Source organism: Drosophila tropicalis, unplaced genomic scaffold (genome assembly GCF_018151085.1).
Source record: "Drosophila tropicalis isolate 14030-0801.00 unplaced genomic scaffold, ASM1815108v1 contig_878, whole genome shotgun sequence".
Lineage (NCBI taxonomy): Eukaryota > Metazoa > Arthropoda > Insecta > Diptera > Drosophilidae > Drosophila > Drosophila tropicalis.
In genome coordinates, this window is record NW_027173374.1 from 7556947 (window position 1) to 7580192 (window position 23246).

The window sequence follows — 23246 nt, forward strand, 5'->3', positions numbered from 1 at the left end:
GCTGCATTTACATTTAAGCTAGCCCACATGATTATATCAGTACACACAAAAACAGCTGGTCAAGTTAAACGGAAATATAAATGTAGATATAAATAAGTCGAATATGTGTTTAGTATAATATTTCAAAAGTATCTTGATTTCAAAGTGCAATTATCCTCATTTTTTAATGCCGAAATATTTACTTGGTAGTGCTAATAAAACCTATATAAATTATCATTAAATGGGCGAAAAAACAGCGTCAACTAATTAAATAAGCAGAAATTTCCTGTATACAACTAGCACATGACGAAATATGTTTGCCATTGGCCCATTTAAATGAAATGGATAGAAAAAAGAATGATGATCTTAAATGGTATGCATTAAGCTGAATTGGTCGAAATATGTATGATAATTGATCTGATGATTGAACCTTATGAAAAAAATTTCTTCCCCTCTTTGCCTCACCCTCGCATAGCAAAAAAAACCTTTGGCTTACAATATTTTTTAACTCTAATGAGGCTGAAACACTTGACTGACTGGGGGGGATAGCCCTAAGTCAACACTAGCCTAAATGAAGTGGCCATCGCTCTGATGATGCAGCAGCACTCCAACAACAGCAAAAAAAAAAAAAAAAAAAAGAAACGTCTCACAGGTAAATGTTAAAAGCTTCAACCAGCCGGCGCCGCTTTTGCCATGCTAAATAAGTTTCGAACGTGGTGGACTTCACCAAATTTGGCAGAGGGGCTTTATCTTGAGACAAGAATGGGCAGAAGGAGGGGATAAGTATTTCTCTTAAATGAAGTGCTTAGTCAGCTAGCTCCAGTTTCCGCATGCTTTAAAGAGAGTCGGACACTTACTTATACTCACACGTCGTGGACCCCAAGTGCTCATGCCGACGGCGCTGCTGCTGTTGTTGTTTGCTATTGTTGTTGCTATCCGTTGTAGACGATGGCAACAGCACGCGATCGGGATAGAGCGGCTTGGGTGCCCACGAAGCTGCTGCCACATAGATGTCCGTCCTCTGTTGTTGTGTGGGCGGTGGTGGAGTGGCGGCACCATGGGGTGGTTCAGGTGTACCGGCTGCATAGCTGTAATAGCCATCCTCCGGCTCGTCTACCACAGACAAGCGATGCTTAGCCTGGTTGATCTTTTCATTGTCATCACTGTAGAGATATTCATGCATGGAGCGGGAACTCTTGCGGCGTTGCTGGGCCTGTGTTAATTGACTAGTTGGTGGCTTTCTGCGTAGCAGGAGCTCGTCTTCAATATCTGGTGAGGCACGTATCCATGAGCTGGCCGGAACAAACTGTTGCTGGCTGACCAGCTTTGAGAAGTCTACATAAAGGGATTCATCGGTGGCAGGTTTGCGTTGGAACTCATCATACTCGACATCATTATCATCATCGTCAACATTATCATTGTCATTATCACGAATGGGAGCTCCCACAGAGCTGTAGAAACTATAATTACTGGAGGATTGCGAGAAGGAGCGATTGCGTCCATAAAACTCCTCTTCAAAGGGCAAACCTTGAGGGAACTTGTTGGAGTAGGCTTTTTTCAAGCGCGGCGAATCATGCGAATCGCTGGAGCCTGTCGAGGACTCTCCTCCACCTCCTCCTCCAGCTCTTCCTCCGCCATTCCGCTGCTTAAGATTCAGCTTGGGCGTGGCTGGCAACTGCCTACGCTGTACAAGAGGAGTGGTTTTCGCTGTGAGATCATTGTTCTGCTTACGTGCTGCTGCCGCTGCTGCTGATGCTGGTGGCAACGGGGCCGGATAATTCTTGCTGGAACGTTGTGTGAGACGCGTGGGGCAATTCTCTTTCGTGGATTTACCCGCTTGATAGGTGCGTTTCTGTGAGATATTTGCACCACTGGCTAATGGCTGATACTGTTTACGGGCAGTGTTGGGCGTGGGTGGTGCTGCTGCTGTTGCTGAAGGGGGCGCTGGAGCTTTGGCCTTACCATGGCCATGACCATGACCATGGCGTGTGGCCGCAGACGATGAGCATGTTGACTCAATGCGACGAATTAACTTTGGTGTCAGTGGTTTAACAATATTATTGACCACCAAACGTTGAAGAGGTTGTTGCTGTTGCTGCTGGCGTTGATCTCCTGGCAATTTGTGACGATTACTGCTACAGTAGCTGCTACGCCATGGCTGTTGACGACTAAAGTTGCTACTACCAACAGTTCCCCCTCCTCTTCCTCCTTGCTGATTAATCGATAGGGTCGAAGAAGCCGTTGAGGATGATGATGTTGTATTGCTGCTGCTGTTGTTGTTATTTTTGTTACTGTGATTCATACTACGACCGCCTCCTGGCATTGTTCTTTTGGATACATTGCTGCTCACAGGGTGGTCAGCTGTACCCACTGCTACTGATGTTGTTGTTGTTCCTTTGGTAGTTTCTGCTCCATTGTGATTTAAACAACTGCCTCGTGGCACTCGAAAGGAGCTATATGGCCTAAAGCCATTTCCATATTGCTGTCCAACGATGGGCATTTTGTTAGATTCTGATGTATTTTATATTCTCGTTGTGGTGTTCGTTAATTATTCGCAATTCTTTACGTTTGAAAATTAAACGGCGGAACATTTACTTTAAACGCGTGCACTTTGTAGATCGCTTATCTTATTAGATCGTTGCTTGCTTAAATGATGAGATATTTATTGAATTTTCAATGCTGGACACAACACACACAGTAAACACTCAGTGTGCTTCACTCGACACTGAGTGACTGACTGGCAAGCACACACACACCCCAAAACGAAAACGAGAGAGCCCCCTCCCCGGACCCGACATCCAGTCGGAGGAGCCTACCCTCTCATCATTATATCAATAAATTACACAGTCCAACACAAATTTTCACGATTTAAATGTCCACAGTCCAGTTAAAAAGAAACATAATTTCAACGCCTTTTACTAACTCCACAAAAGATTTAAAGTCAAATTACATGCCAAACAAAATAAATAAGGCCATAGACACTCTGAATGAAGTAATACATAATATACAATTTAATCGAATCTTGTCGTTTCCCAAACAAATTTGAAATACTTGGCTTTAATTACAACGTCATGGCAATACTTCCTCAATAATAAGGGTTATAAAAATTAATTATCGCTTATTGAACTTTTTAGCGCAGAGCGAAAAGATTGAATTTTTGCTTGAGATCTGAATGAAGTTTGTTTGAGGTCAAAAGAAACAACTCCGACGAAATTTACGTGATCGAATTTTTTTGGTTGGTCTGTGTTATCGGTCATTTCGCTGCTTTTGTAATTAACACATTCCCACACATTAGCCTCCTTTGAATGAGGGGGTGCCACTTGCTGTTGGCCCTTGCCACAATGCTCCTCTTTATGTGTGGTGCGCTAGCTATTGCATTTATGCGACTTCTCGCATTTGGCCGCATTTGCTGTCAGCAAAAATTGAATTAGCTTTTCCAACAAAAGCAAACACACACAAAAAAAGAAAATAACCCTGAACCTTGACTACAATTTGGTCGAAATAAATCCAATTGGCAAGTTCATTGATAAGACCTTTTGGATAACCAGTTAAATACGTTTTATGCAATTTGAGCAAGAAAAATACAAGTTGTATAGAAAGTGCCAGGCCAACAGGTCCTCCTCCTCTTTCATTCTCCAGACCAGTTTTCACAAGTTTTTACTTTTTTAACCTGAATCGAACGGGCTGCAGCCGCCATCCGTTGCCTTATCCCCAGCCGCCATGTAGTGGATACGGATAAACAGTGCAGCTGCTGACTCAAACTACTGTGTATGAGTAATCATCTATCGTATCGGAAATGCGTGCAAAACCCTTGCAAAAAAAATAAACAACATACAATCAGCACGTCCGGTTTTTGTTAATTTTACGTATAACTGCAACCGGAGTTGGTTATGGTAGTAGTGGTAGTAGTCGATAAGATGTATGTAGGTGTCTAGCGTCGTCGTCGGCGTCTTCGTATCTTATCACAAAATGTTAGTTAACCCAAGTTGGCCAAGTATGACTCTCTCGATTCGTGATGATGTGAGGGCGTCCAGCATTGAAACATGTGAGTTAGAAATTAAAATTCCACTGTCAGAGCAACGCAGGATGCATAAACAAATCTCAAAACAAATCTTGAAATGCACAGCACACACATACACAAATAATTGCACACACATACACACAATTGACAGCTGCATTTGTTATAAATTTTAGCTCGATTTACATTTCTTTTTTATAAAACCACTTGGTTATTATTGACGCTCTTATTGTTGTTGGTTCTGTTGTATATGGGGCTGCACGACGGCGACGACCGAAGAAGTAGCCAGCACCTCCATTCGCTTGCAAGTTGTCGTTGCGACTGAGCTTTAAAGCGGCAAGTTCGTAGCGAACAAGTGTCGGTCGCTCTGCGGCGGTTTGCCTGGGTTGGATTGGATTGTGTGGCTGTCGGTTCCAGTTTCTGGCGCTGCTGCCGCTAAACGATCGCACATTGTGCGTGGAATTCGCCGCAGCGAACTGAAGCCGCCTGGGTGCGTATGAACGTACGATCGATTGATCGACCACCCGTCCGCCCAATTGTAAGCCTATTCAGCTTTTTTTTTTGTTGTGTTGTGATGTACACATATTAATTTACATGTACAATTTGTTTTTTCTTGAATTGATTGTAATCGAAAACAATAAAAAGCGGAAATTGCGGAAAAATTTCGACATATGAGACTAGTTAGATGCACACATAAATTCTGTTTATATTCGATTTTCGTCAGTTTTCTGTTTTGGACATTTCCGCGTTGCAAGATGATGTCGTCGACTTCGTCGCCGTTGTCCGTAGCTGTCTCTCTCTCCATTGGCATCGTCGCATAATGAATAATGACCCAGGCTTGAAGTTGCTTTGGCAATTAATCTGATGCTGTAGCTGTTGCTGCTGCCCGGTTCATGAACACTTAGCAAGCGTGTTTTATTGCATTATTCGAAAAGGTTAATAAACAAAGCGAGTGCTGCACATGAAAACGTCATGTTAATGACAAAGAAAGCGCAGTTTTGCGACTGATTAAACAAAACTCTGGCCGGGGAGTGGATGCCGATGCCTAAAAAAGGCCAAGTCAAGCTTATAAAACAATAATAAATGCGACAACACTGCGCACCTCAGCAGTCGAGACTTGCTTTTGAGTAATATGCAAATATCTCTTTAAAATACGCAAGCGCATAAATTAAGTTAAGGTAAGGAAATGCAGCCAGGATACACATCGTGGCCTCGCCGCCCACGACAAATCACAGAGGTGCATCCATGGACAGACAGAAGACAAAGCACAAAGAAATTGCTTATAAATTTTACAGTAATCTGACTAAGGATGACTCGTGACAGTGAATTGTGACAGATCCAGGGTATCCCCATACAGACACACAATCAAATTTCACTTGCCACTTTTGGGCATAATTGTTAATTTGTTTCTCTGGCTGCCGCTTTACCGCATTCGCCATTAAAGACACGACTGTTTACAAGCCCATTGAGATGAAGAAACCGAGCCAGGAGCGTTCAAAAGAAAGCTGCGTAAGAAGGACTTGGTAAAAGATGCAAATAAAAAAAAGAGAAAAACCCAAGAGCCAGTTGGTGAATCAAGCCCGCTGAGGTAAGAAGTCACATTTGAATCTGGTATATAAACTAACAATACCAACATACTTTGCAATTTATAATTCAAGACAAAAGACTAAATTTATCTAGATTAGTATCAGGAATAGTTTCCAGCATTTTTAGTAGACTCTCTTTCAAAATGTTGGTTTAAAAACTATTAACTGAATTCAGATTATTACAATGAAGAGTAATCAAAGAATTTCTAATACTGTTTTTTATCATATCATAATAATAACAAAATTAGTCATGGCTCTAGTGATCATGAAGTTACATTGCAAAAGATGCATCATTTGAATAAAAAACTGTAAACAACTTTAAAAACTTGTCTAGTACACCTAAATAATCGACATACTAGTCCAAGGCCAGTGACATTAGTCTAATCGTTCGAAATTCGGTAGTTTTACATCCCAAATTCGTTATTATACGTCTGAGTCGGCCCAGGAATTTGCATTTATCATGGTTAACTTTATAATTTATGGTCTATTCTTAGTATGTAGTACACTCACGTTGGTTCCTTGGATATATGTGAAGAGGTATTTGCATCAAGTTCATGTCGCCTTCGTTTGGCTGCCGATCTGGTGTGATGTGTCTTGGTAATGCGCGGCCTATATATAAATATGCATATACACATATGCAAAAGAATGAAAATAGTGAGAGTATTTGAGAATATTTGCAACAAAATATGAATATATCCCACACATCCGAGAGAATAATAGAGACCAGAAAATATTAGGATGCCAGAGTGTGAGAGCAAGAGATTGGACAAGATACTTACGGCGACGGTGCTTCCGGTATTAAGTGTGGCGAATGATCGCCAGTATCAAGTCGTCTACGTTTGTCTCGTGTGCCCGCCGAGGAGCGATCCCTAGAATTATGGCGTCTCCGTGTTCGTGGCATCTATGAGGAAAATATACATGCAGAATTACAAAATTATGTAGACAAATATATGTATGTAGGTATATTTTACTACAGTATATTATATATATATGTTTAATAATATGTACTATATTTATTGTCAGATTGTAAGTCACAACAGAAGCAAAGAAATCTGGTGTTCCAACCCCTCCTCTCTCGCTAACAACTGAGCAAAGGTGAGCAGCAGCTGGGTAAAGTTTTCGTTGTATTGCATGCATGTGAGTATGTACACAAATACATGCCTACCTATATGGACGCATGCATAGGTGTGCATGTGTGTACACACATATAAGAAAATATTTCAAATTGCAATGCTTATGGGTGAAAAAAAATTGGCAAATGAAAATAAGAAATTATATATAATCCAAATTAGGAAGCTACCTTTATAATTAACGCTTTTCAGTGAATTTGTTTCTCAAGCGGCAGCGTGAAAATTGATTTTTTTATTTTATTGTATTTGGATTTGTTGTTGTTGCTGCTGCTGGTTTGCTTGGATTTGCTTTGCTTTGAAAGCGCGTCTCTCGCGTCGGTATTAAAAAGTATGGTCAACTGGCCCCTTGGCTTTTTTGACTGCAATAGAACACTTTAGTTGGGATAACAAACAGTCCCTAGTAGACTAGAGCACTTTGTTGATAAAATTGTTTAATATTTTGCGGAAAACAGGGTTTTTTTTTGTTATTTCCACTAATTCACGTCACTTGGCTTTGTAAACTCACCACGTCTGTGGCGAAGAACTGCCATCTTGGTGTATATTCGAGTAGCTGCCAACTCGCGTGAAAATTATAAATGATTTGAGATAATGCATATATGTATATATATTTATAAATCATTGCAAATTGCGCGCAAATTTACAAAACATTGATATTTTTACTTTATGTGAGATATTCGGTAATGAAAATATTTTTGTTTTCATTTTACTTAGTTTTTTCCATGAGTTGGCAACGCCGCGAGGATTAAAGTGCTCACATGCTCATGTTTGATAGTATTTGTATTTGTGTGTCTTTTGGATATCAATATATCGTGTACACAGGTAGTCAACCAAATTTTTGGTCTATGATGAATGAAAATTGATGGCTCTTGCTATCTTACCTCTTCTTTTTGCGTTGTTTTACCCTCAGGTGTTGTTGTTAGTTTACTGGGAGGCGCGGGAAGAGCTAGCAATGGCGGCGGTCGAGGGATAGAAAAACTTTTCCAAATACCGCCAACTAGTTGGACGATTGTTTGCCAAGTAATATTTGGTTGGGTTATGGTTGAGAACATTAGTTTTGTCGAATTGTGATAATTTTCTATGGTTGATTATATTTAGTTTCAGTTTAAATATTTTTTCCTTTTGGCGCAATTTTCATGCCCTTCTTAAAGCAGGGTTAACTCTTGTAATTGTTAAAGCACAATCTGAATAGTACCACTTCCATTATTAAACCTTTTTTTCCTTTTGAATACAGCTGATGTAATTAAAAACGTTTTGTTTTGCGTCAACAATAAAGAAAAATAGAAGAATTCAATTACAGCGAAGCCAAGCGCGTCGGCAGCTGATTAGTCCTAACGCTGCCAACTGATGTTAGTTGGTCTGCCAACTTAGATTCATTCTCAAAGTGTTGGTTAATGATTTCAGTGTTGTAATTTTTTTAAAATTCAAATGAAAACGGTTAATTTAAAATGTTGATTTACCAATTGCATATAGATAAATTTCGAAAAATATAAAAAATTTAAAAATTGATTTCGATAACTACGTCCAAACAGCTGAGTGGGGGCCTTAGGCGCCTGCGCTGATTTTTGCTTTGGCGCCCATTGCTTTAATACTGGCCATTCAATTGCATAACATTAAGCTGAATAACGGTATCGTTATCGTGCCCACGCTCAGTCAAACATTGACGTGCTTGCCATAACCGTCGTGTTCGCGAGCGGATTTAATATCCTGGCCTTTGGCTGTTTCTTTCGTCGTAAAGCAAAAGAAATTGAATTATTCAAAATTAAATCGACATCTGTCGTACGTCAAATGGTTGAATAACTGAATAATTGATTGCGTGCTTCAGCACGGCATGCCTCGCCTACGTCATAGTTGCAACAGAGACCGTAATTTTAGTCCGGAAAACAGAAGCTCATAGCAGTTATCCAAATTTTATTTACCCCGCCCAATTTCGCATAGAAATCCGTTAATCTTCCGTAGAACAGTTTTTAAGTTTTTAATTTTTTGGTGGGAAGATATTTTGCATACATTCAGGCGCATTCCATGGCAAAAGTGAGTATAGTTTATCGATTTTTTTTTTATTGAGCTTCCGCCTGGTCTTGGGACCTCATCAGCGTTCGGGTGCTAATCCAAAAGTCGCGTGATTCACATGAAATATTCAATTTTGGTCCGCACTCACACACATGCATACACACACATACACATAAACAGAGAGAGAGAGCCTTTTTTGGGTCACGAGGCAGCTGCGGCTGTGTATGTTGACATTGTCCTGGTCTCAATTTTTCGTCCGTTAGCACGTGCTTTGTACGTATACGTAACGAATAACGGTTCTTTGCTTGTGCTTGTGCTTGTGTGTGTGTGTGTTTATGTATGTAGATGTATATTTTTTATTGTCCTCTGCGCGCCTTTGCTACATTTTTGATGTTTATGACGATGGACTTTCGCTTTCAGCTGTAGTTGCCGCCATTTTAGAGATCAAACCATATCCGCAAATTAAGGGGAAGGCATGGACACCGCTGCCGCCGCCGCTGCTGCCGTTGTCGTTGACCTGAGCTCAGAGAGCAGCACCGGGAAATCTAAGCTCGTCAACAATCTTAATAGCAATCCCAGCCCCCAACGGACATTTAAACCGGCCGCAGCAAAGCAACCAATTTACACAACTGTCTTGACTGATCACGATCACGTAGAGTCCATGTCGGCTACACCGCCTCCAACGCCGGCCATGGCACGCGTACACTGTACTAGTAATGAAATGGATGCAGATCCTGCCGCCAATGGTGATGCACAACACAGCCTTAACTGCAAGGACACGTCGAGTGTGGAGCATAGTCAAACGGAGTTGGCAACATCAACGTCTTCCATAAATACAAGCACTTCCACAACGCTTCCAACGTCTGCCTTGCTTACATCTACCGCCACAACGACTGCAGTTTCTACAGCCGCAGCAGTGGCAGTTGTAGGTGCAACTTCAACCGCAACACCAACAACAACAACAGAGACTGGAACTGGGACATCGACCATCGGTACGACCCCGTTAAGCAATGCCTCCGGCTCAACCTCCAGCGTGGGCCAGCTGTTGCACTGGCAGGATATGCCCAAGTATCTGCAATTCAATCCTTATGTGCTCAATGGCTACCGTCCGTTGCAAACCTTCAAAGGCTGCTTGCTCAGTCTCTTTTATTGGCACAACGAGACCATCAACATCCTCACACACGGTAAGTGCTAACTACTATTACCACCCACCCACTTGCTATTACGCCCCCACCAAACCTCCATATACAAAAAAAGAAAAAACCTTCCATTCTTAGTTGCTCATTTATCGATCGAATAGGCCGTTGAGTCGTAACAATCACGGTCAAAGCCAAGTGCAGGCGACATAAATAGATTAGGTCGGCATTTTATTTCTAATGCACCTGTCTCGGTTGAGTTTATGGTTATAGTTCGTTGGTTGGGTGGTTTGCTCTGAGTACACTGCACATTTTCAGATTATTAAATGTATTTTAAATGAATCTCTGTTTAATGGATTTATGAAATAAAACCAATTTAATTGTCGTTTCCTTGAATACGTACAAACGTTAAGGAAAATTCTCCTCTTAAAGATTAATCTACAAATTTTTGATAAGTATATTTTTAAGCATTTCAATATTTTATGTGAAAGCAATTAAACAAATGTCCTAATATGTATGTGATCGACTACATCAAAGTTTAATAAGTTATTTCTCTGTCACCCCACTTCAAAAACAAAAATATTTGTATCGGCTAATAAATTTTACATTTCTTACTGGGATTCATGCGTGTGCCAGACGGACATTGGAATTCTTTGGCGAATTCCTCAAAGTTGGAAAGTGGACCAATTACTCTAAACTTGCCTGGCACGTGATCATCTGTGGCCAGTTGAATTTGCCGGAGACGAGAATGGGTATCGCTACACCAGATTTGAGCATAACTAATAAAGAACAATTGATTACCAGTATAGTTTAGCTCTGGTAGCTTCTCCTTGGCCAACTGCTTTAGAGTTTGAGGATTCGCAATTGCGGCATTGTACCAATTGCGATAGGCAGCATAGGCCAGACGGACACCTCCGTTGTCTGCAATATTCTCCGATTGAGATGTAGATTCCTTCAGGCGAATGTTGTTGTACACATATTTGGCATATTGGGTGGTGAAGCACTTTTGTCGTTCCAGGAAATTCTCACTTGACTTGTCGTCCCACCAATCATGTGCATTGCCATGGAGATCAAACTTTCGACCCATATCATCGAAGGTGTGCATAATTTCATGGGCAATAAGCGAGGCCAAGGTACCATATAGGATGGCATTCGGATACACTTCGCTCCATAGTTGATACGGTTGCAGAATGGCGACTGGCACCTTGATGGTGTTCTCTACGAGTATATTGGCTGGAGTGTAGCTTAATAATTGGCCATCCTCTATCGGCTTGGCAGGCTGATGCATCTCTTCACGCATTTGTCGCATCGATAGGAGACGAGTCTGACGTAGGTTCTCAACATAGTCATCAACGTTCAGCTGCAGATTGTCCAGTTCTGCAGCAAAATCAGTCTCTGTATAAGAGTTTATCTCAAGTGTCAAGGCTGCCAGTTTCTTGATGGCCAGTTGTCGGGTTTCCGGCTTAATCCAGTTAAGCAATGGACTGAAACTTAAAGTACTATTAAAAGTGGCCTTAAGTTGATGCCAAAGTAGTTCGATTTCGTTAGATGTTTCATTTGTGTTAACATAACGACGATACACCATATTATCCAAATTTTTGGCAAAAGGTTTCTTTGTCAGATCGATGCAGGACTCCCGTCTTTTTTTTTCTGACTGTGGTGGAACTTCGGCAAAATCACTGACCAGACGATAGAATATATAATTGGCCAATGTACTAGCATTCGAACGTGGTATAACCTTAAAGAGATTTTCCTGATACCGTCTGTTAAATTCGTAGACAGGATCCGTTGTATTTTCACCCAAACTTATGTAGAAAAAGCGTTCTACATCAATGACGGGTGCATAGCGTTTATGAATATCGGAAACCGTTAATAACTCAGTCGTTTGGGTTATATCTAGACCCTCTTTCTCATCGATGAGTCCCCGTGCCAATTCCACTTCAAAGTCCAAGATTTCTTGAGCTGTTTGCTTGGCCAACGACGACTTGACACTCAGAAATTTCTCTAGATTTTTTTGAATCTTATTACGATAGATGTTTCGATAGATTTCATTCTGCTCGTCTAAATACATGCTTCGCGATTCCAAAATAAAATCCTGTTGTCCAATGTATGCTCTATTTATTTGATTTTCCGCAATATCCTTTGTTATTTCTATTGCAAGGATAGCGGTTACACCGTAGCGATAATATATTCGGGCGCTTGTTTCCAACCAATTAAAATGTGACTCCTGCCAGGCATCACCCTCCAGCACAGGCATCGCACCAAACTCTGATATCAGCTGTCTAAGCTTTTCCTCATATTTGGGTCCAAGTTCAAGTCGTTTGCATGACTCATAAAATACTTTCACTTGCTTGTCCTCCGGTGTATCGTGGCGATCCTCTTCGTTGTCATTTAACATAAATAGAAGTTTATGATTTAGTGCTTTGGTTAGTTGCTCGAAAAGTCCTGTACTGGCTACTTCCTGTGAGTCAGCTGAATTGATCCGTGCATAATTACCACAAGCAAATTGATAGAAATCGGAGCACGGATCGGCCTCCTCGTTCATGTAGCTTCTTATCTCCGCCGCTTTGGCGCGTTCCATTATAGCTCTATGAAGAGGAATTGTTGGATCCAGTGTTAAATCAGAGTTTGCATCCAAATCCAATGCTGCCATTAAGACATACTGGGCGAGGATCAATACGCACAATATGTTGGCAAAAAAATTAAATTGATGCGGCTGCATCTTTTCGCTTGTAATTTCTTGCCTTCTCAATCCTATACTCTCAGACGACTGATATAGAAGCCTAACTTATTCCAGCTATGAGCTCCGTCGTTTGTTCGTACTTGGGGAAAAAAAGCTCTGACCTCGGGGTTATCTCCCACATCTTACATACATACATACATACATTCATCTCACATGTATGCAATATTTTGATGTATGTATGTGTGTATTTCTAAGCAATAGAGATGCCGGCGTGCATTAAGATATGTACATATGTACATAGCTTGTAAAGGAATTAAAGACTAAGAGTATTTAAAAAAAGAATCACAAAACTATTTTCACCTACCAAAATGCTCAACACGGTCTTACACAGATTATTAAATAAAGGCAACATTTAAACAGAACTTTAAACTTGATATCTAAAAACAAATTTGATCCACGTGCTTTTTTTGTTCAATATGTACACACTTTAAGTATTTTTTTTTTAAACACAGTTGTGCACACACTGTTTCAGGATTGCCAAAATAGCTATGCAAAAATAAGTAGGTACACACTGATTACCTTTGTTGAAATTAATTGATAAAATTTAGAATAATGTCAAGTGCGCTTAAAAACTTTCTAATTTTAGTTTATTTTCATACAAGAATGTAGAAAAAGTTATCAATGGAAATTGTTTTTATTTCGAAACAGTTTTAAGCTATTTCTTCAGTGAGGCATAAGGAAAAAGTGCAAACGGTATTTCTCTATAATATGTTGATTTTTTACAATACTGAAATTAGAAAAGTTATTAAAAATATCACATATGTAAATCCATTTTTCATTAAATTAAAATTCAATTGTCATTTCAATGACCACAAACGAATAAAGTATGCAAATGTTTGTGTTAATTGCCATTTTGAAGCGTGATTTGAGATCCAAGCACGCAGCCGTCACTAGTTTGGGGTTCAACGTAGTCTCTCATTCCATGCCAACTGCCGCCTCCAATGGAAGTGATAAGGCACAAAAGCTATGGCACTGATCTCGGAAGTGCGTTGCCTTTACAGTTTTTAGTTGTCCGCTGAGTGTTTGCTATGAAACACATCGCATTCGTATTATTCTTGCTGTGGAACGCTAGTGTCTGTACCCAGGGTCACTTGCTCTCTCAGCCCGATCTTGAGCTATTCCACATTCAGGCCCAGGAACAGCTTATCTCTAACCAAAATGATAGTTTGTATGTGCAGCGGGTTATGCGGCTGGCTAAAGCGTCGGAAATGCGCAACTATATGGACGAGAATGTAGATGCCTGTGAAAACTTCTATGAGCTAAGTTGCGGTAATTGGCCAAAAATACATCCGGCCAATGATGCCCATCCCCGGGAGACGAACTACGAGCAGCTTTTGGTAAAGGCATATAGACATAAACAACAACGTTTACTGGAGCGTCCAGCTAATCTGAAAACTGATGATTCTGGAGTGTTCAAGGTAAAGCAGTTCTATGCCAGTTGCCTGCACTACCGACAGACTCCAGATGTTCTTTATGCCCAGCAATTGTCAGAAATAATCGCAGAATTTGGCCGTATGCCCGCCCTTGCTCTACCGGGACAGGAGTGGCCGGCAGATGACTTCGATTGGCTGGAGACGGTGGCCCTCATCAAAAGAAAATATGGCTTAAATATAATATTGCTTCTACAGATGATTGACGATAAAATCTATGTGGGCCAGCCTCATCGATTTCTACCAGAACCTAATCAACAGGGTAGAGAGCTGGTAAACCAAATTACCAAACAACTAGAGCAGCATTTAAATCTGGCAGAAGATGTGGCCAAAGAAACGGCAATGGAAATCGCAGAATTGGAACAAAAATTGGCCAATGCCATGGTGGATCGACCGGTGGGTTTGTTGGCCATATTACGTACAGCTAATGAGTTGGATGCCGCCTATTCCACGGAGGTCAACCTTACCAATTATTTGGAATTAGTTTTGGAACGGCCTGTGGATTCAAATGAAACTTTCTACGAACATGTGCCCAGTTATTTGTCTCACGTTTTACCCATATTGACGGAGACGCCAACGAAAGCTTTGGCCAATTATATATTTCATCAGCTGGTAATGCACTTTAACTATGACTTTCAATCCTCATCCGCTGTGAAGCAGTGTCTGGCCAGTATCAGGGAGCATTTTCCGGATCTCCTAGATTATATGGTCTATCAACACTATGGAGACGCCGCCACACTTGAGGACATTGAGTCGGTTTGGCAGCAAATCAAACGAAGTTTCAGTGAAATACTGGAATCCAAAAATTCGGATTGGTTGGCTGTATTGACTCGTCGTCAATTGCTGGAGCAGCTTAATGCCACTCGGCTAGTTATAAATGGTCAAGCGAATGTGAATTTTAGTGAGAAGTATCAGATGTTGCAATTCAAAGATCAGGATTATCTCTTTAATTTACGCTCTATTCTCAGCCATGATAGATTTGAGAACAAACCGACTAACCAATTGTCGTCACCAACCTATGATTCCAGAAGTAATGCTGTTCTTTTGCCTGTTGCCCTGATTCAGCCAAACATTCTGTGGTCTCGTTATTATCCTCGTGCTCTGCTTTATGGAAGTTTTGGTTCTCTACTGGCCCAACCTCTAGCACACAGTTTAAATGACCATTCCGGGTGGGATACTACTTCACAAGCGGAGTATGAAAAGCGCAAAGATTGCTTTAAATATCAATATGGACGTCTGCGCCTTGATGGTCAATATCTAGCAGAAAACGAGATGCAAGCGCAAAATATGGCAGACAACGTAGCTGTTCACGTGGCTTACCTCGCCTACAAATCTTATCTGCAACAATTGGCTAAATCAGCCATTGGCACCGAGTCCCTGCCCACGCTGAATGGTACCCCTCAGCAGCTTTTCTTCTTTAGCTATGGTCAGCTCTGGTGCAGCGATGCCAATGAGCAATTTCTGGACAAGCAATCACTTCTTAATACACGCACTCCAAATCCCTTAAGGTTACTCGGATCACTTGCCAATTTTGCTGACTTTGCAAATAATTTTAAATGCCCCAAGGAAACTCGTATGAACCCCTCTCAAAAGTGTCACCTGTATTAGAAAAGGAAAAAGGCAGAATGCAAATTATTTACAATTTAAATTCAATTTTCAAGTGAACTAGATACCTTGTTTAATACGCGACAACTACCATTCGAAAGATTATTCACATTTCTATGTTCTTCTATACTAGTTTTATTACATTTCTTTAATAAAAGGTAAACGAAAACATTGCCATTTGAAGTTAACAATTTACATAACAGATTTTTTGCAAAATGAATAATTAGTAGTTTCCCTAGTAGATGGCACACTTGTACTCTGGATCCATGGGAGCCGACTGTGAGCAATTGAATACCCACGAGAATTCCTGGAAATTAGATAGCGAACCAATCACCCGATACATGCCGGGAGCATGATTGTCCCCAGAGGCGACAGAGGATTTGAACAGCGATTGGACATCTTCACACCAGAGTTGAGCAAAGGCCACAAAGAATAATTGATTGCCCGTCATGTTTAAGCCGGAGAGAGTCTCCTGTTGTTGTGTCGCCTCCGTTTGCTGTTCAAACCAGCGTTGATAGGCCGCGTAGGCTAACTTGACACCCGCATTGTCAGCAATGTTCTCCGATTGGAGGACAGTTTCGGGCAATTTGGTTCCACCATATTTATAAGCATGATACTGAGCCTGAAAGCATTTACGTCTCTCCTCAAATTCGTATCTAGACTTGTAGTCCCACCAGGCAGCCAGATTTCCATTTGCATCGTAGTTTCGTCCATCATCATCGAAACCATGGGTCATTTCATGGGCCAAAAGGTATCCCAGTGTGGCATAGGTAAATGCCTGCGGATACTCCACATTCCAAAAGTAGCGCGGTTGCAGCAAAGCCACCGGAATGCTAATGTTGTTTTCCAATATGTTGTAGGCTGGCGTAAAGCTCAGAATCTCGCTAGCCTCCAATGAGGTTGGTGCTCCATGAAGTTTAACAAATGTGTTATTAGCCTGAGCTGCCCTCAACTGCTGCACATTGGCCACAAAGTTTAGCCGATCGATGGTCACGCCCTCGTAAAATGACTCGAAATTTTCAGCATCATAGTTATTTATATAGAGTTTCATATGATCCAGCTTCTCGATGGCCATCTGACGCGTGGAGTTGGATATCCAATCCAGTTTATCGCCAGCCAACTGCTGACGGAACACTGCTTGTATCTGCTCCCAGACGCGAAATACTTCTGCCTCAGTTTCCGGGCTACGATATCTGGCATAGACTACTTGATCGACTAGCTTTGAGAAGTACTTTTTGGTCTTTTCGATGCACCATTTTGGCAATTGTGCAGCGTCAGCATCTAGCAGGTACTCCTGAAGCAATTCCCAGAGCACATAATTCGCCTGCGTCGATTTGGGCGTGGCTTGCAGAGTGTCAAAGGTGTGATCCAAATATTCCTCATTGTATATGTAAACGACTTGAGGCACATTTTGCGGTCCAAGAACTAAACCAAAAAATTCCGTAAAATTAATATGTGGTTCATATTTATCTTGCAATTCGATTAAAGAATAGAGGGTTAACTCATCTTCCAGGGATCGTCCTTCGACTACTGAACTACCGGCCATTAAATCGTGTTCAAGTTTCCGATGTTTCTGCGATGTCTCTCTGGCCTGTTTAGATGTAAGACCAAGGTACTGCTTCATATCATTGGTTGTGCCTGCCTCCTCCAATACATTCAAGATGCCCGAGTTGCTTATCCTCAAAAAGTCCGGCGGACCCACATACACCTTATTCTCCGTGTTGTTCTTAATATCACGCATAATATCCACAGCCAAAATTATTTGTTTGCCATACTTGTGTTGGATTTCTCCTGCTGTTCGCCACCAGACAAACTCTGTCTCATTCCATTGGTCACCGGCAAGAACAGGCAACTCTCCATACTCACGATAGACATTCTCCAGCGCCAACTTATAGTGAACATCGTCGCGATGAACCATTCTGCAAGATTGATAAAATCGTTGCAATTTCCCCTCAAGCTCTGATTTCTTTGCATCAGTAGATTCCAAAAGATTCTTCAATCGCCTATCAAAACCCTTTGCTATCAGCTGAAATGTATCCGTCATTATGTTGCTTAGCAGCTGGGCGGGATTCTGACGATGCCAATTGCCACAGGAATAGCTATAGAAATCATCACATGGTCTAATATTAGTATTAAGCATCGCTTTGATATCGGCCACCTTTGACTGGCGTATAATCTGTTTTGCGAAATCCGTGCTTAGATCATCTTTTACTGGTATGCCTTGGACAAAGGATGCGACCAACAGCAACACCAGACAAGGCTCAATGCGTCTTAACATCATCTCTAATTCAACTAAACTGAGGCAACAAAAAACAACACTCCCGTTTTGTGTGTGGAGGGCAAGCTTATCAGCTAATGAATACTGGAGGAATAGGTTCTGTTATCGCATCGATAGAAAGAGCAAACACTCTTAGACTGGCTTACATTATCTCATCATTAGTTAGTGACTTAAAATTTGAACAACAAAATATTACTCTTAATTCAAAATCCATCTCTCTTTTTTCTCTTCCCCCAGCAATACCCATCTTCTATATACTGGCGATTGTGCCTGGACTGATGCCCTGGGACAGCGGTTACAAGTTTCTATCGTTTTGTCATGTCTTTGGCTCCGTGGCTCCTTGGTGTGGCAGCTTCGTCTACCATCTGTTCATGAACATTGAGAAGGGCGAGAATGTTTACTATACGCTGCTCAAGCTTGACATGGTCGGCATATGGGTTAGCCAGAGCTTTGGTAAGTCTGATAACGCCGTCTCATATATGAAGAAAGAGAAACAGAGAGTGCATGTAGATGTCACACAAATATTACTCGGAAGCGGAAACTATTTATTCTCTCTATAGAAGCGACCTTCAGACAAAGCAAAAAAAAAAAAAATAATAAGAAAATTTTAGTAGATAACGCATTTACGTTGCGGATTCATTTTACTTTCGCTGGTGCACTCAAAGGCTTGAGCAAATTCCTCCGAGTTGACCATAATGGCAAAGACGCGCAGTTCCTCCGGTGGATGAACATTGGAAATTACCCGGGATTGCCGTCTCTCGGCCAATATATCGGTGCACATTGTCTGGGCGAGACCGAGGAAGAACAATTGTTGTGGCGTCTGCAACAATTCAGGCAAAGATTCTGTATCCATTGTCTTGGCCAGTGTAGCCTGTTCCAGCCACTTGCTATAGGCCATATGGGCAATTCGAATGCCCACATTATCTGCTATTGTCTCGCCCTGCGTCTCCAAGCGTGGTAGCTTTGCCCCATTGTAACGCAACTCGCTGTATTGCTCCTTCAGACACTCCTTGCGTGAATCAAACTCCTTAACGGCGGCACTTGTCCACCAATCCCTTAGGTTGCCTTTGCCATCGTACATCCGATTGAGGTCATCGAATCCGTGTGCAATCTCGTGGGCCAAACTGAAGCCCCACGTAGCGTAGTTCAGGGCAGTTGGATAGACTTCGTGCCAAAAATAGAAACGTTGCAAATAGCTAGCTGGAAGAATAACCAGATTCACCTCTGTCATATAGATGGGCGACCGAATTTGATAGTCATAATAGTTGTGATTCCAGGGACGTTGCAGATTCTCTCGGAGATTAAGGGCGCGCAAGGCCAGCAAGCGTTGAACATTACCAAAATAGTCAGCCGAGCTGACGATCAGTGATCCATAGCGCAAATCGAAATCAACTGGTTCAGCGCCGGCAATTTGGAAACTCATGTCTTTGAGTTTATCTAGCATTCCGGTGCGAGTTTCCGCTTCTAGCCAATCCATGGCAGATTGACGGAGCACGTCCTCAAAAACAGATTTTAGCTCTTTCCATAATGCTCTCAAGCTACCGGGAATATGAGGATTTCGCTGCTCGAGCTGATGATACACCAAGCGATCCACCACATCCGGTAGAAGGTGGGCTGTTTGGCGTACACAGAAATCTTGAGACTTGCTCACTTCAAAGTCTTCTAGCAGACTGGATAGCATGTAATTGGCCAACACGCGTTTGGGAGTCGTCGATAGAACTTTCTTTAACTGCCACAGATAACTGGCCACATGCTCGTAGACTGGCAGTTTGTACTCATAGCCCAACCAGATTCTCGCAAACTGTGTTAAATTAAGAGATGTCCCATAGGTTTCAGTCAAGGCATCCAGCATTGCCAGGCGATTTCTGGCTCGGGGATCTCGTTCCACCTGCTGATCAAGAATGCCCCTGGCCAATTCCTTTTCCACTTCAATAATCTCGCGCGCGATTTTACCGGCAAGTTCTGCCGATAGACCCAAAATGTCCAAGAATCTCTGCCTTAATAAAACTTCTCGAATTAGATATGCGGACTCATCTTTGATGTTGATAAGGTCTTTGCGTTGCCCCAAATACAAACGATTGATCTGAGAATTTATAAAATCGGGTCCAACCTCCACACCCAATAGGGTGATCTTGCCATAACGTCGCAATAGCTTTCCCATCATGGAGATGGCATCGAATTCTGTTTCCCTCCAGTTGGATCCCTCTAAAGCTGGCATTCCTCCGAATTCCTTTAGAACCTTAAGCAGATGGGCCCTCTGATCCAGCCGCGATGTTGTATTTAGACAAGATTCATGAAAATACTTGATACATGTCTCCATGGGTCTATCAGTACTTAGTTTAGGTTCATCCAGCAATTGTTTCACACGCCGCAAATAGCCAGCATAAAGAGACTGATGTAGATTTCGGTCTGACTCCGATGTGGCTGGACTAACTGATCCATAATTACCGCAGGCATACTGATAGAAATCCTCGCACGGTTGCACCGAACTATCCATATAGCTCTGCATCTCAGCAGACTTCATTCGACGCATTAGGTCATGGGCCAGCGGTGTGGTAAACTCATCAAATAATCCCGCTTCGATGTCCTCAGGTGTGGATACCAAAATGAGCAATGTGATTGCATAGCCAAGACCGGCGCAAGATGCTCTCTGCTTTCCAACCATCTCAAACGAATCTCGTTGTCGAACTAAACACTATGATTAAATTTTAATCACCAGCTAATCGAAGCGCTTCCCATCGCGTCGCACTGTTTCCCATCCTGCTCTTGCTCTCCCTCTCTCTATCGCTCTCTTTTTAGGTGCCTTGCCCTTGGTGACGGCCACAACGCTCTGCTTTACTCCCATACTCAAATGGTTCATCATAATCTCCTACTGCGTGCTCTCACTTTGGGGTCTATACAAGGTAAGAATTCCGTGAGCATATTTTTCGCTACGGCTTTCAATTTAAATTATAAACTAAGTCTATGTAATTTAAATCAATCTGTTAAAAATCTTGAGAGGGGAAAACCACTTAACATTTTTGAATTGATTTTCTACATAATATTTGATTTGATTATTGAGTTTTAAGAATATAAACTTTTGAATGTTTAAAAAATAGATTTCCGTAGACAAATCAAGAATATTATTATCCTAGTCCTAGTTTAAATAATCGTAAGATAAGTTAAGATCTATTGGTTGAAAAATAAAAAAGGTTAATAACATTTGTCCTGTTCATTTCATCGAGATTAATATTGTCGGAATCAACTATTTTCTTTGTATTTTTTACGATCCTTTGACAGGCTCTGACTGCAAGTTCACCTTGGCAGCGTCGTCTGTGTTTTGCTCTTCCCTTTGGCATGCGCTCCATTTTGACCTTTATGCGCATCCGTGGAATGGTCGGTGGAAGCCATATGGCCCTATCCCATGTTTATCTGCAGGTGCGTATGTCCGGGCATTCCAATTGACTAACTTGCTATTTTTACTAAACGTTTTTGGCTGGCCTATTATTGTGCTGTGCGCGTGCTTATGTGCATAGGTTGAAGTTGTAAGTCGCATTTCATACATACATATTTCGTTAACTTACCTACTACTACATACAAATATACAAAAATTATGTACCTACCTACCTACCTATTACTGTACTCTACTACTAATACTACCTACTACTACTTAATAATGGATAAAGCCAAATGAAGGGCTTACACAAAGAAATCGTAGTCATAACTTTCACTGATTGGACTCTATGTGTCTCTTTGTTTCGCTTTTTGTAGGATGGTGTTTCGATTCTAGGCGGTGCTATTGGAGCCATGCGTATCCCAGAAAAGTGGTTTCCCGGTGTAGTGGATTTCTATCTCAATTCCCATAATATTATGCATGTGCTGGTCGTAGTGGCTGTCTATTCCATGCACAAGGTAGGTATCCATCGACGATTTCAATCGGCTAAAACGATTAATCCTACCATCTTTTCGTATAGGCTACTATCAAGGACTTTGAGTGGATGTCCACACAGACTTGTAATGCAATTGGCAATGCCACCGAGCAGACCCTGGGTGATCATGTAGAACTATGACCCGTTTACTGGCTGCTATTACTGCTGCCGCTAATACTTTTGGTCCGACGACAAGGAGCCATTCTTGTGGGAGGAAGAAGAAGAAGAAGACTCTGTGCCCCAATCTTTGGGTGAAATGGCGGACGCCTGCGTTGACTCTATACCGTGTATATTCAAGTAGAGAGCATGCTGTAACAGTAATAAGTATATATATATATACATATATATACATGCATATACATATGTAGATCTTAGGACATACAAAACATACATACATATATTGATCTATGTATGAGTACTTCGACTGTGGTATTAAGCATTAAGGTTATATGTATAAATACAACACACAACAGAACATCAAAACAATGAAAATAAGAATCAGTCAGGATTATTCCATGCTATTTTAACATACATACATACAAAATCCGTACATCGAAAGACGGATGTTGATGGTGGATCCACATGTACCTCATTAAACTTATATTCATCTATATAATTGCATAAATACATATGTATAACTTTGTACCTCGTCGAAAAATTTAACAATAAGTAAAAATGAAGAAGAAAAAACACTCTCTAAAAGGTAACAATTCTTCCTAGTCGAACTCTTTAGTTTTTTAGGTAATTAGCAATCTGTTGATTTTTTGCAAGCATAGTGTATAATTAAGAAAACGAAAACCCCCAAAAGACGTTGTAGCTGTTGCGCCCTGTAGTTAGGTGTATTCAAGTTGGACAAGTGTGAAAAAAGCAACAGTAATCGATGAAAAAATCTTCTTCGTCAACGAATTATATAGGTATATATAAAGTTAAGTAGTAAAAGTGCTTCTAAATTAGCCACCAAATTATCTTTTAAATATAAAACATTGAGTTAATCTGATTTGTGTCAATTGTATTCGACTTAATTGCATAATATAGGCATATATGTACATACATACAGATATATTTGCTTTAGGTTTAACTAGGGCAAATATAAATAATGTACGACGAATGTATTTTAATCCACTAAGTAGTGTCAATAATTTACACCCAAGCCTGTAAAATGGAAACTAAAGCTAACAGAAATTGTATGCAAATAAGCAATAATAGGAAACGAATATGCTTGTAATGTTTAAAAGTTGCAATTAAATTGTAAGTGACAATTATACCATACTATATAAATGATTTTCTGAGAAAGTTAATAAACCCTAATCCAAAAGAAAAACTAATGAATATATACAATTTTAAAATCAAATCTAAAACAAAATGTGAGCATGTTGTAGCAGTCGCGCTGTTCCAAAAAAGCTATGGTATTTCAACCAAATATATT

General features: G+C 41.0%; 6 protein-coding genes across 7 annotated transcripts; 2 read left to right on the forward strand and 4 right to left on the reverse strand.

The window, feature by feature from the left end:
• Window positions 1-832: 832 nt before the first annotated feature.
• Window positions 833-2479, reverse strand: LOC137583761 (hornerin-like). The gene has a single exon (XM_068298878.1). It carries the CDS (start codon window positions 2477-2479, stop codon window positions 833-835), a length of 1647 nt encoding a protein of 548 aa, XP_068154979.1.
• A 5867-nt stretch (window positions 2480-8346) lies between these two features.
• LOC137585987 (progestin and adipoQ receptor family member 4) lies at window positions 8347-23141 on the forward strand. Of its 2 annotated transcripts, XM_068302050.1 has the most exons (7): window positions 8347-8741; window positions 9141-9904; window positions 18150-18365; window positions 20712-20815; window positions 21192-21329; window positions 21663-21803; window positions 21866-23141. In XM_068302050.1, the coding sequence occupies exons 2-7, from the start codon at window positions 9196-9198 to the stop codon at window positions 21959-21961; spliced, it is 1404 nt and encodes a 467-aa protein (XP_068158151.1). In that variant the 5' UTR covers window positions 8347-8741; window positions 9141-9195; the 3' UTR covers window positions 21962-23141. The 2 variants fall into 2 exon arrangements, 1 of the variants encoding a protein (XP_068158151.1); XR_011033655.1 differs by lacking the exon at window positions 21866-23141 and having other exon boundaries at window positions 21192-21436; window positions 21663-21782.
• LOC137585983 (neprilysin-1-like) lies at window positions 10290-12604 on the reverse strand. Its single transcript, XM_068302046.1, has one exon. It carries the CDS (start codon window positions 12576-12578, stop codon window positions 10449-10451), a length of 2130 nt encoding a protein of 709 aa, XP_068158147.1. The 5' UTR covers window positions 12579-12604; the 3' UTR covers window positions 10290-10448.
• Window positions 13607-16304, forward strand: Nepl19 (Neprilysin-like 19). Its single transcript, XM_068302048.1, has 2 exons — window positions 13607-15792; window positions 15874-16304. The coding sequence occupies exon 1, from the start codon at window positions 13628-13630 to the stop codon at window positions 15635-15637; it is 2010 nt and encodes a 669-aa protein (XP_068158149.1). The 5' UTR covers window positions 13607-13627; the 3' UTR covers window positions 15638-15792; window positions 15874-16304.
• Window positions 15754-17916, reverse strand: Nepl18 (Neprilysin-like 18). The gene has a single exon (XM_068302047.1). It carries the CDS (start codon window positions 17913-17915, stop codon window positions 15870-15872), a length of 2046 nt encoding a protein of 681 aa, XP_068158148.1. The 5' UTR covers window position 17916; the 3' UTR covers window positions 15754-15869.
• On the reverse strand, window positions 18441-20494 carry Nepl17 (Neprilysin-like 17). Its single transcript, XM_068302049.1, has one exon. The coding sequence runs from the start codon at window positions 20443-20445 to the stop codon at window positions 18520-18522; it is 1926 nt and encodes a 641-aa protein (XP_068158150.1). The 5' UTR covers window positions 20446-20494; the 3' UTR covers window positions 18441-18519.
• Window positions 23142-23246: the final 105 nt, after the last annotated feature.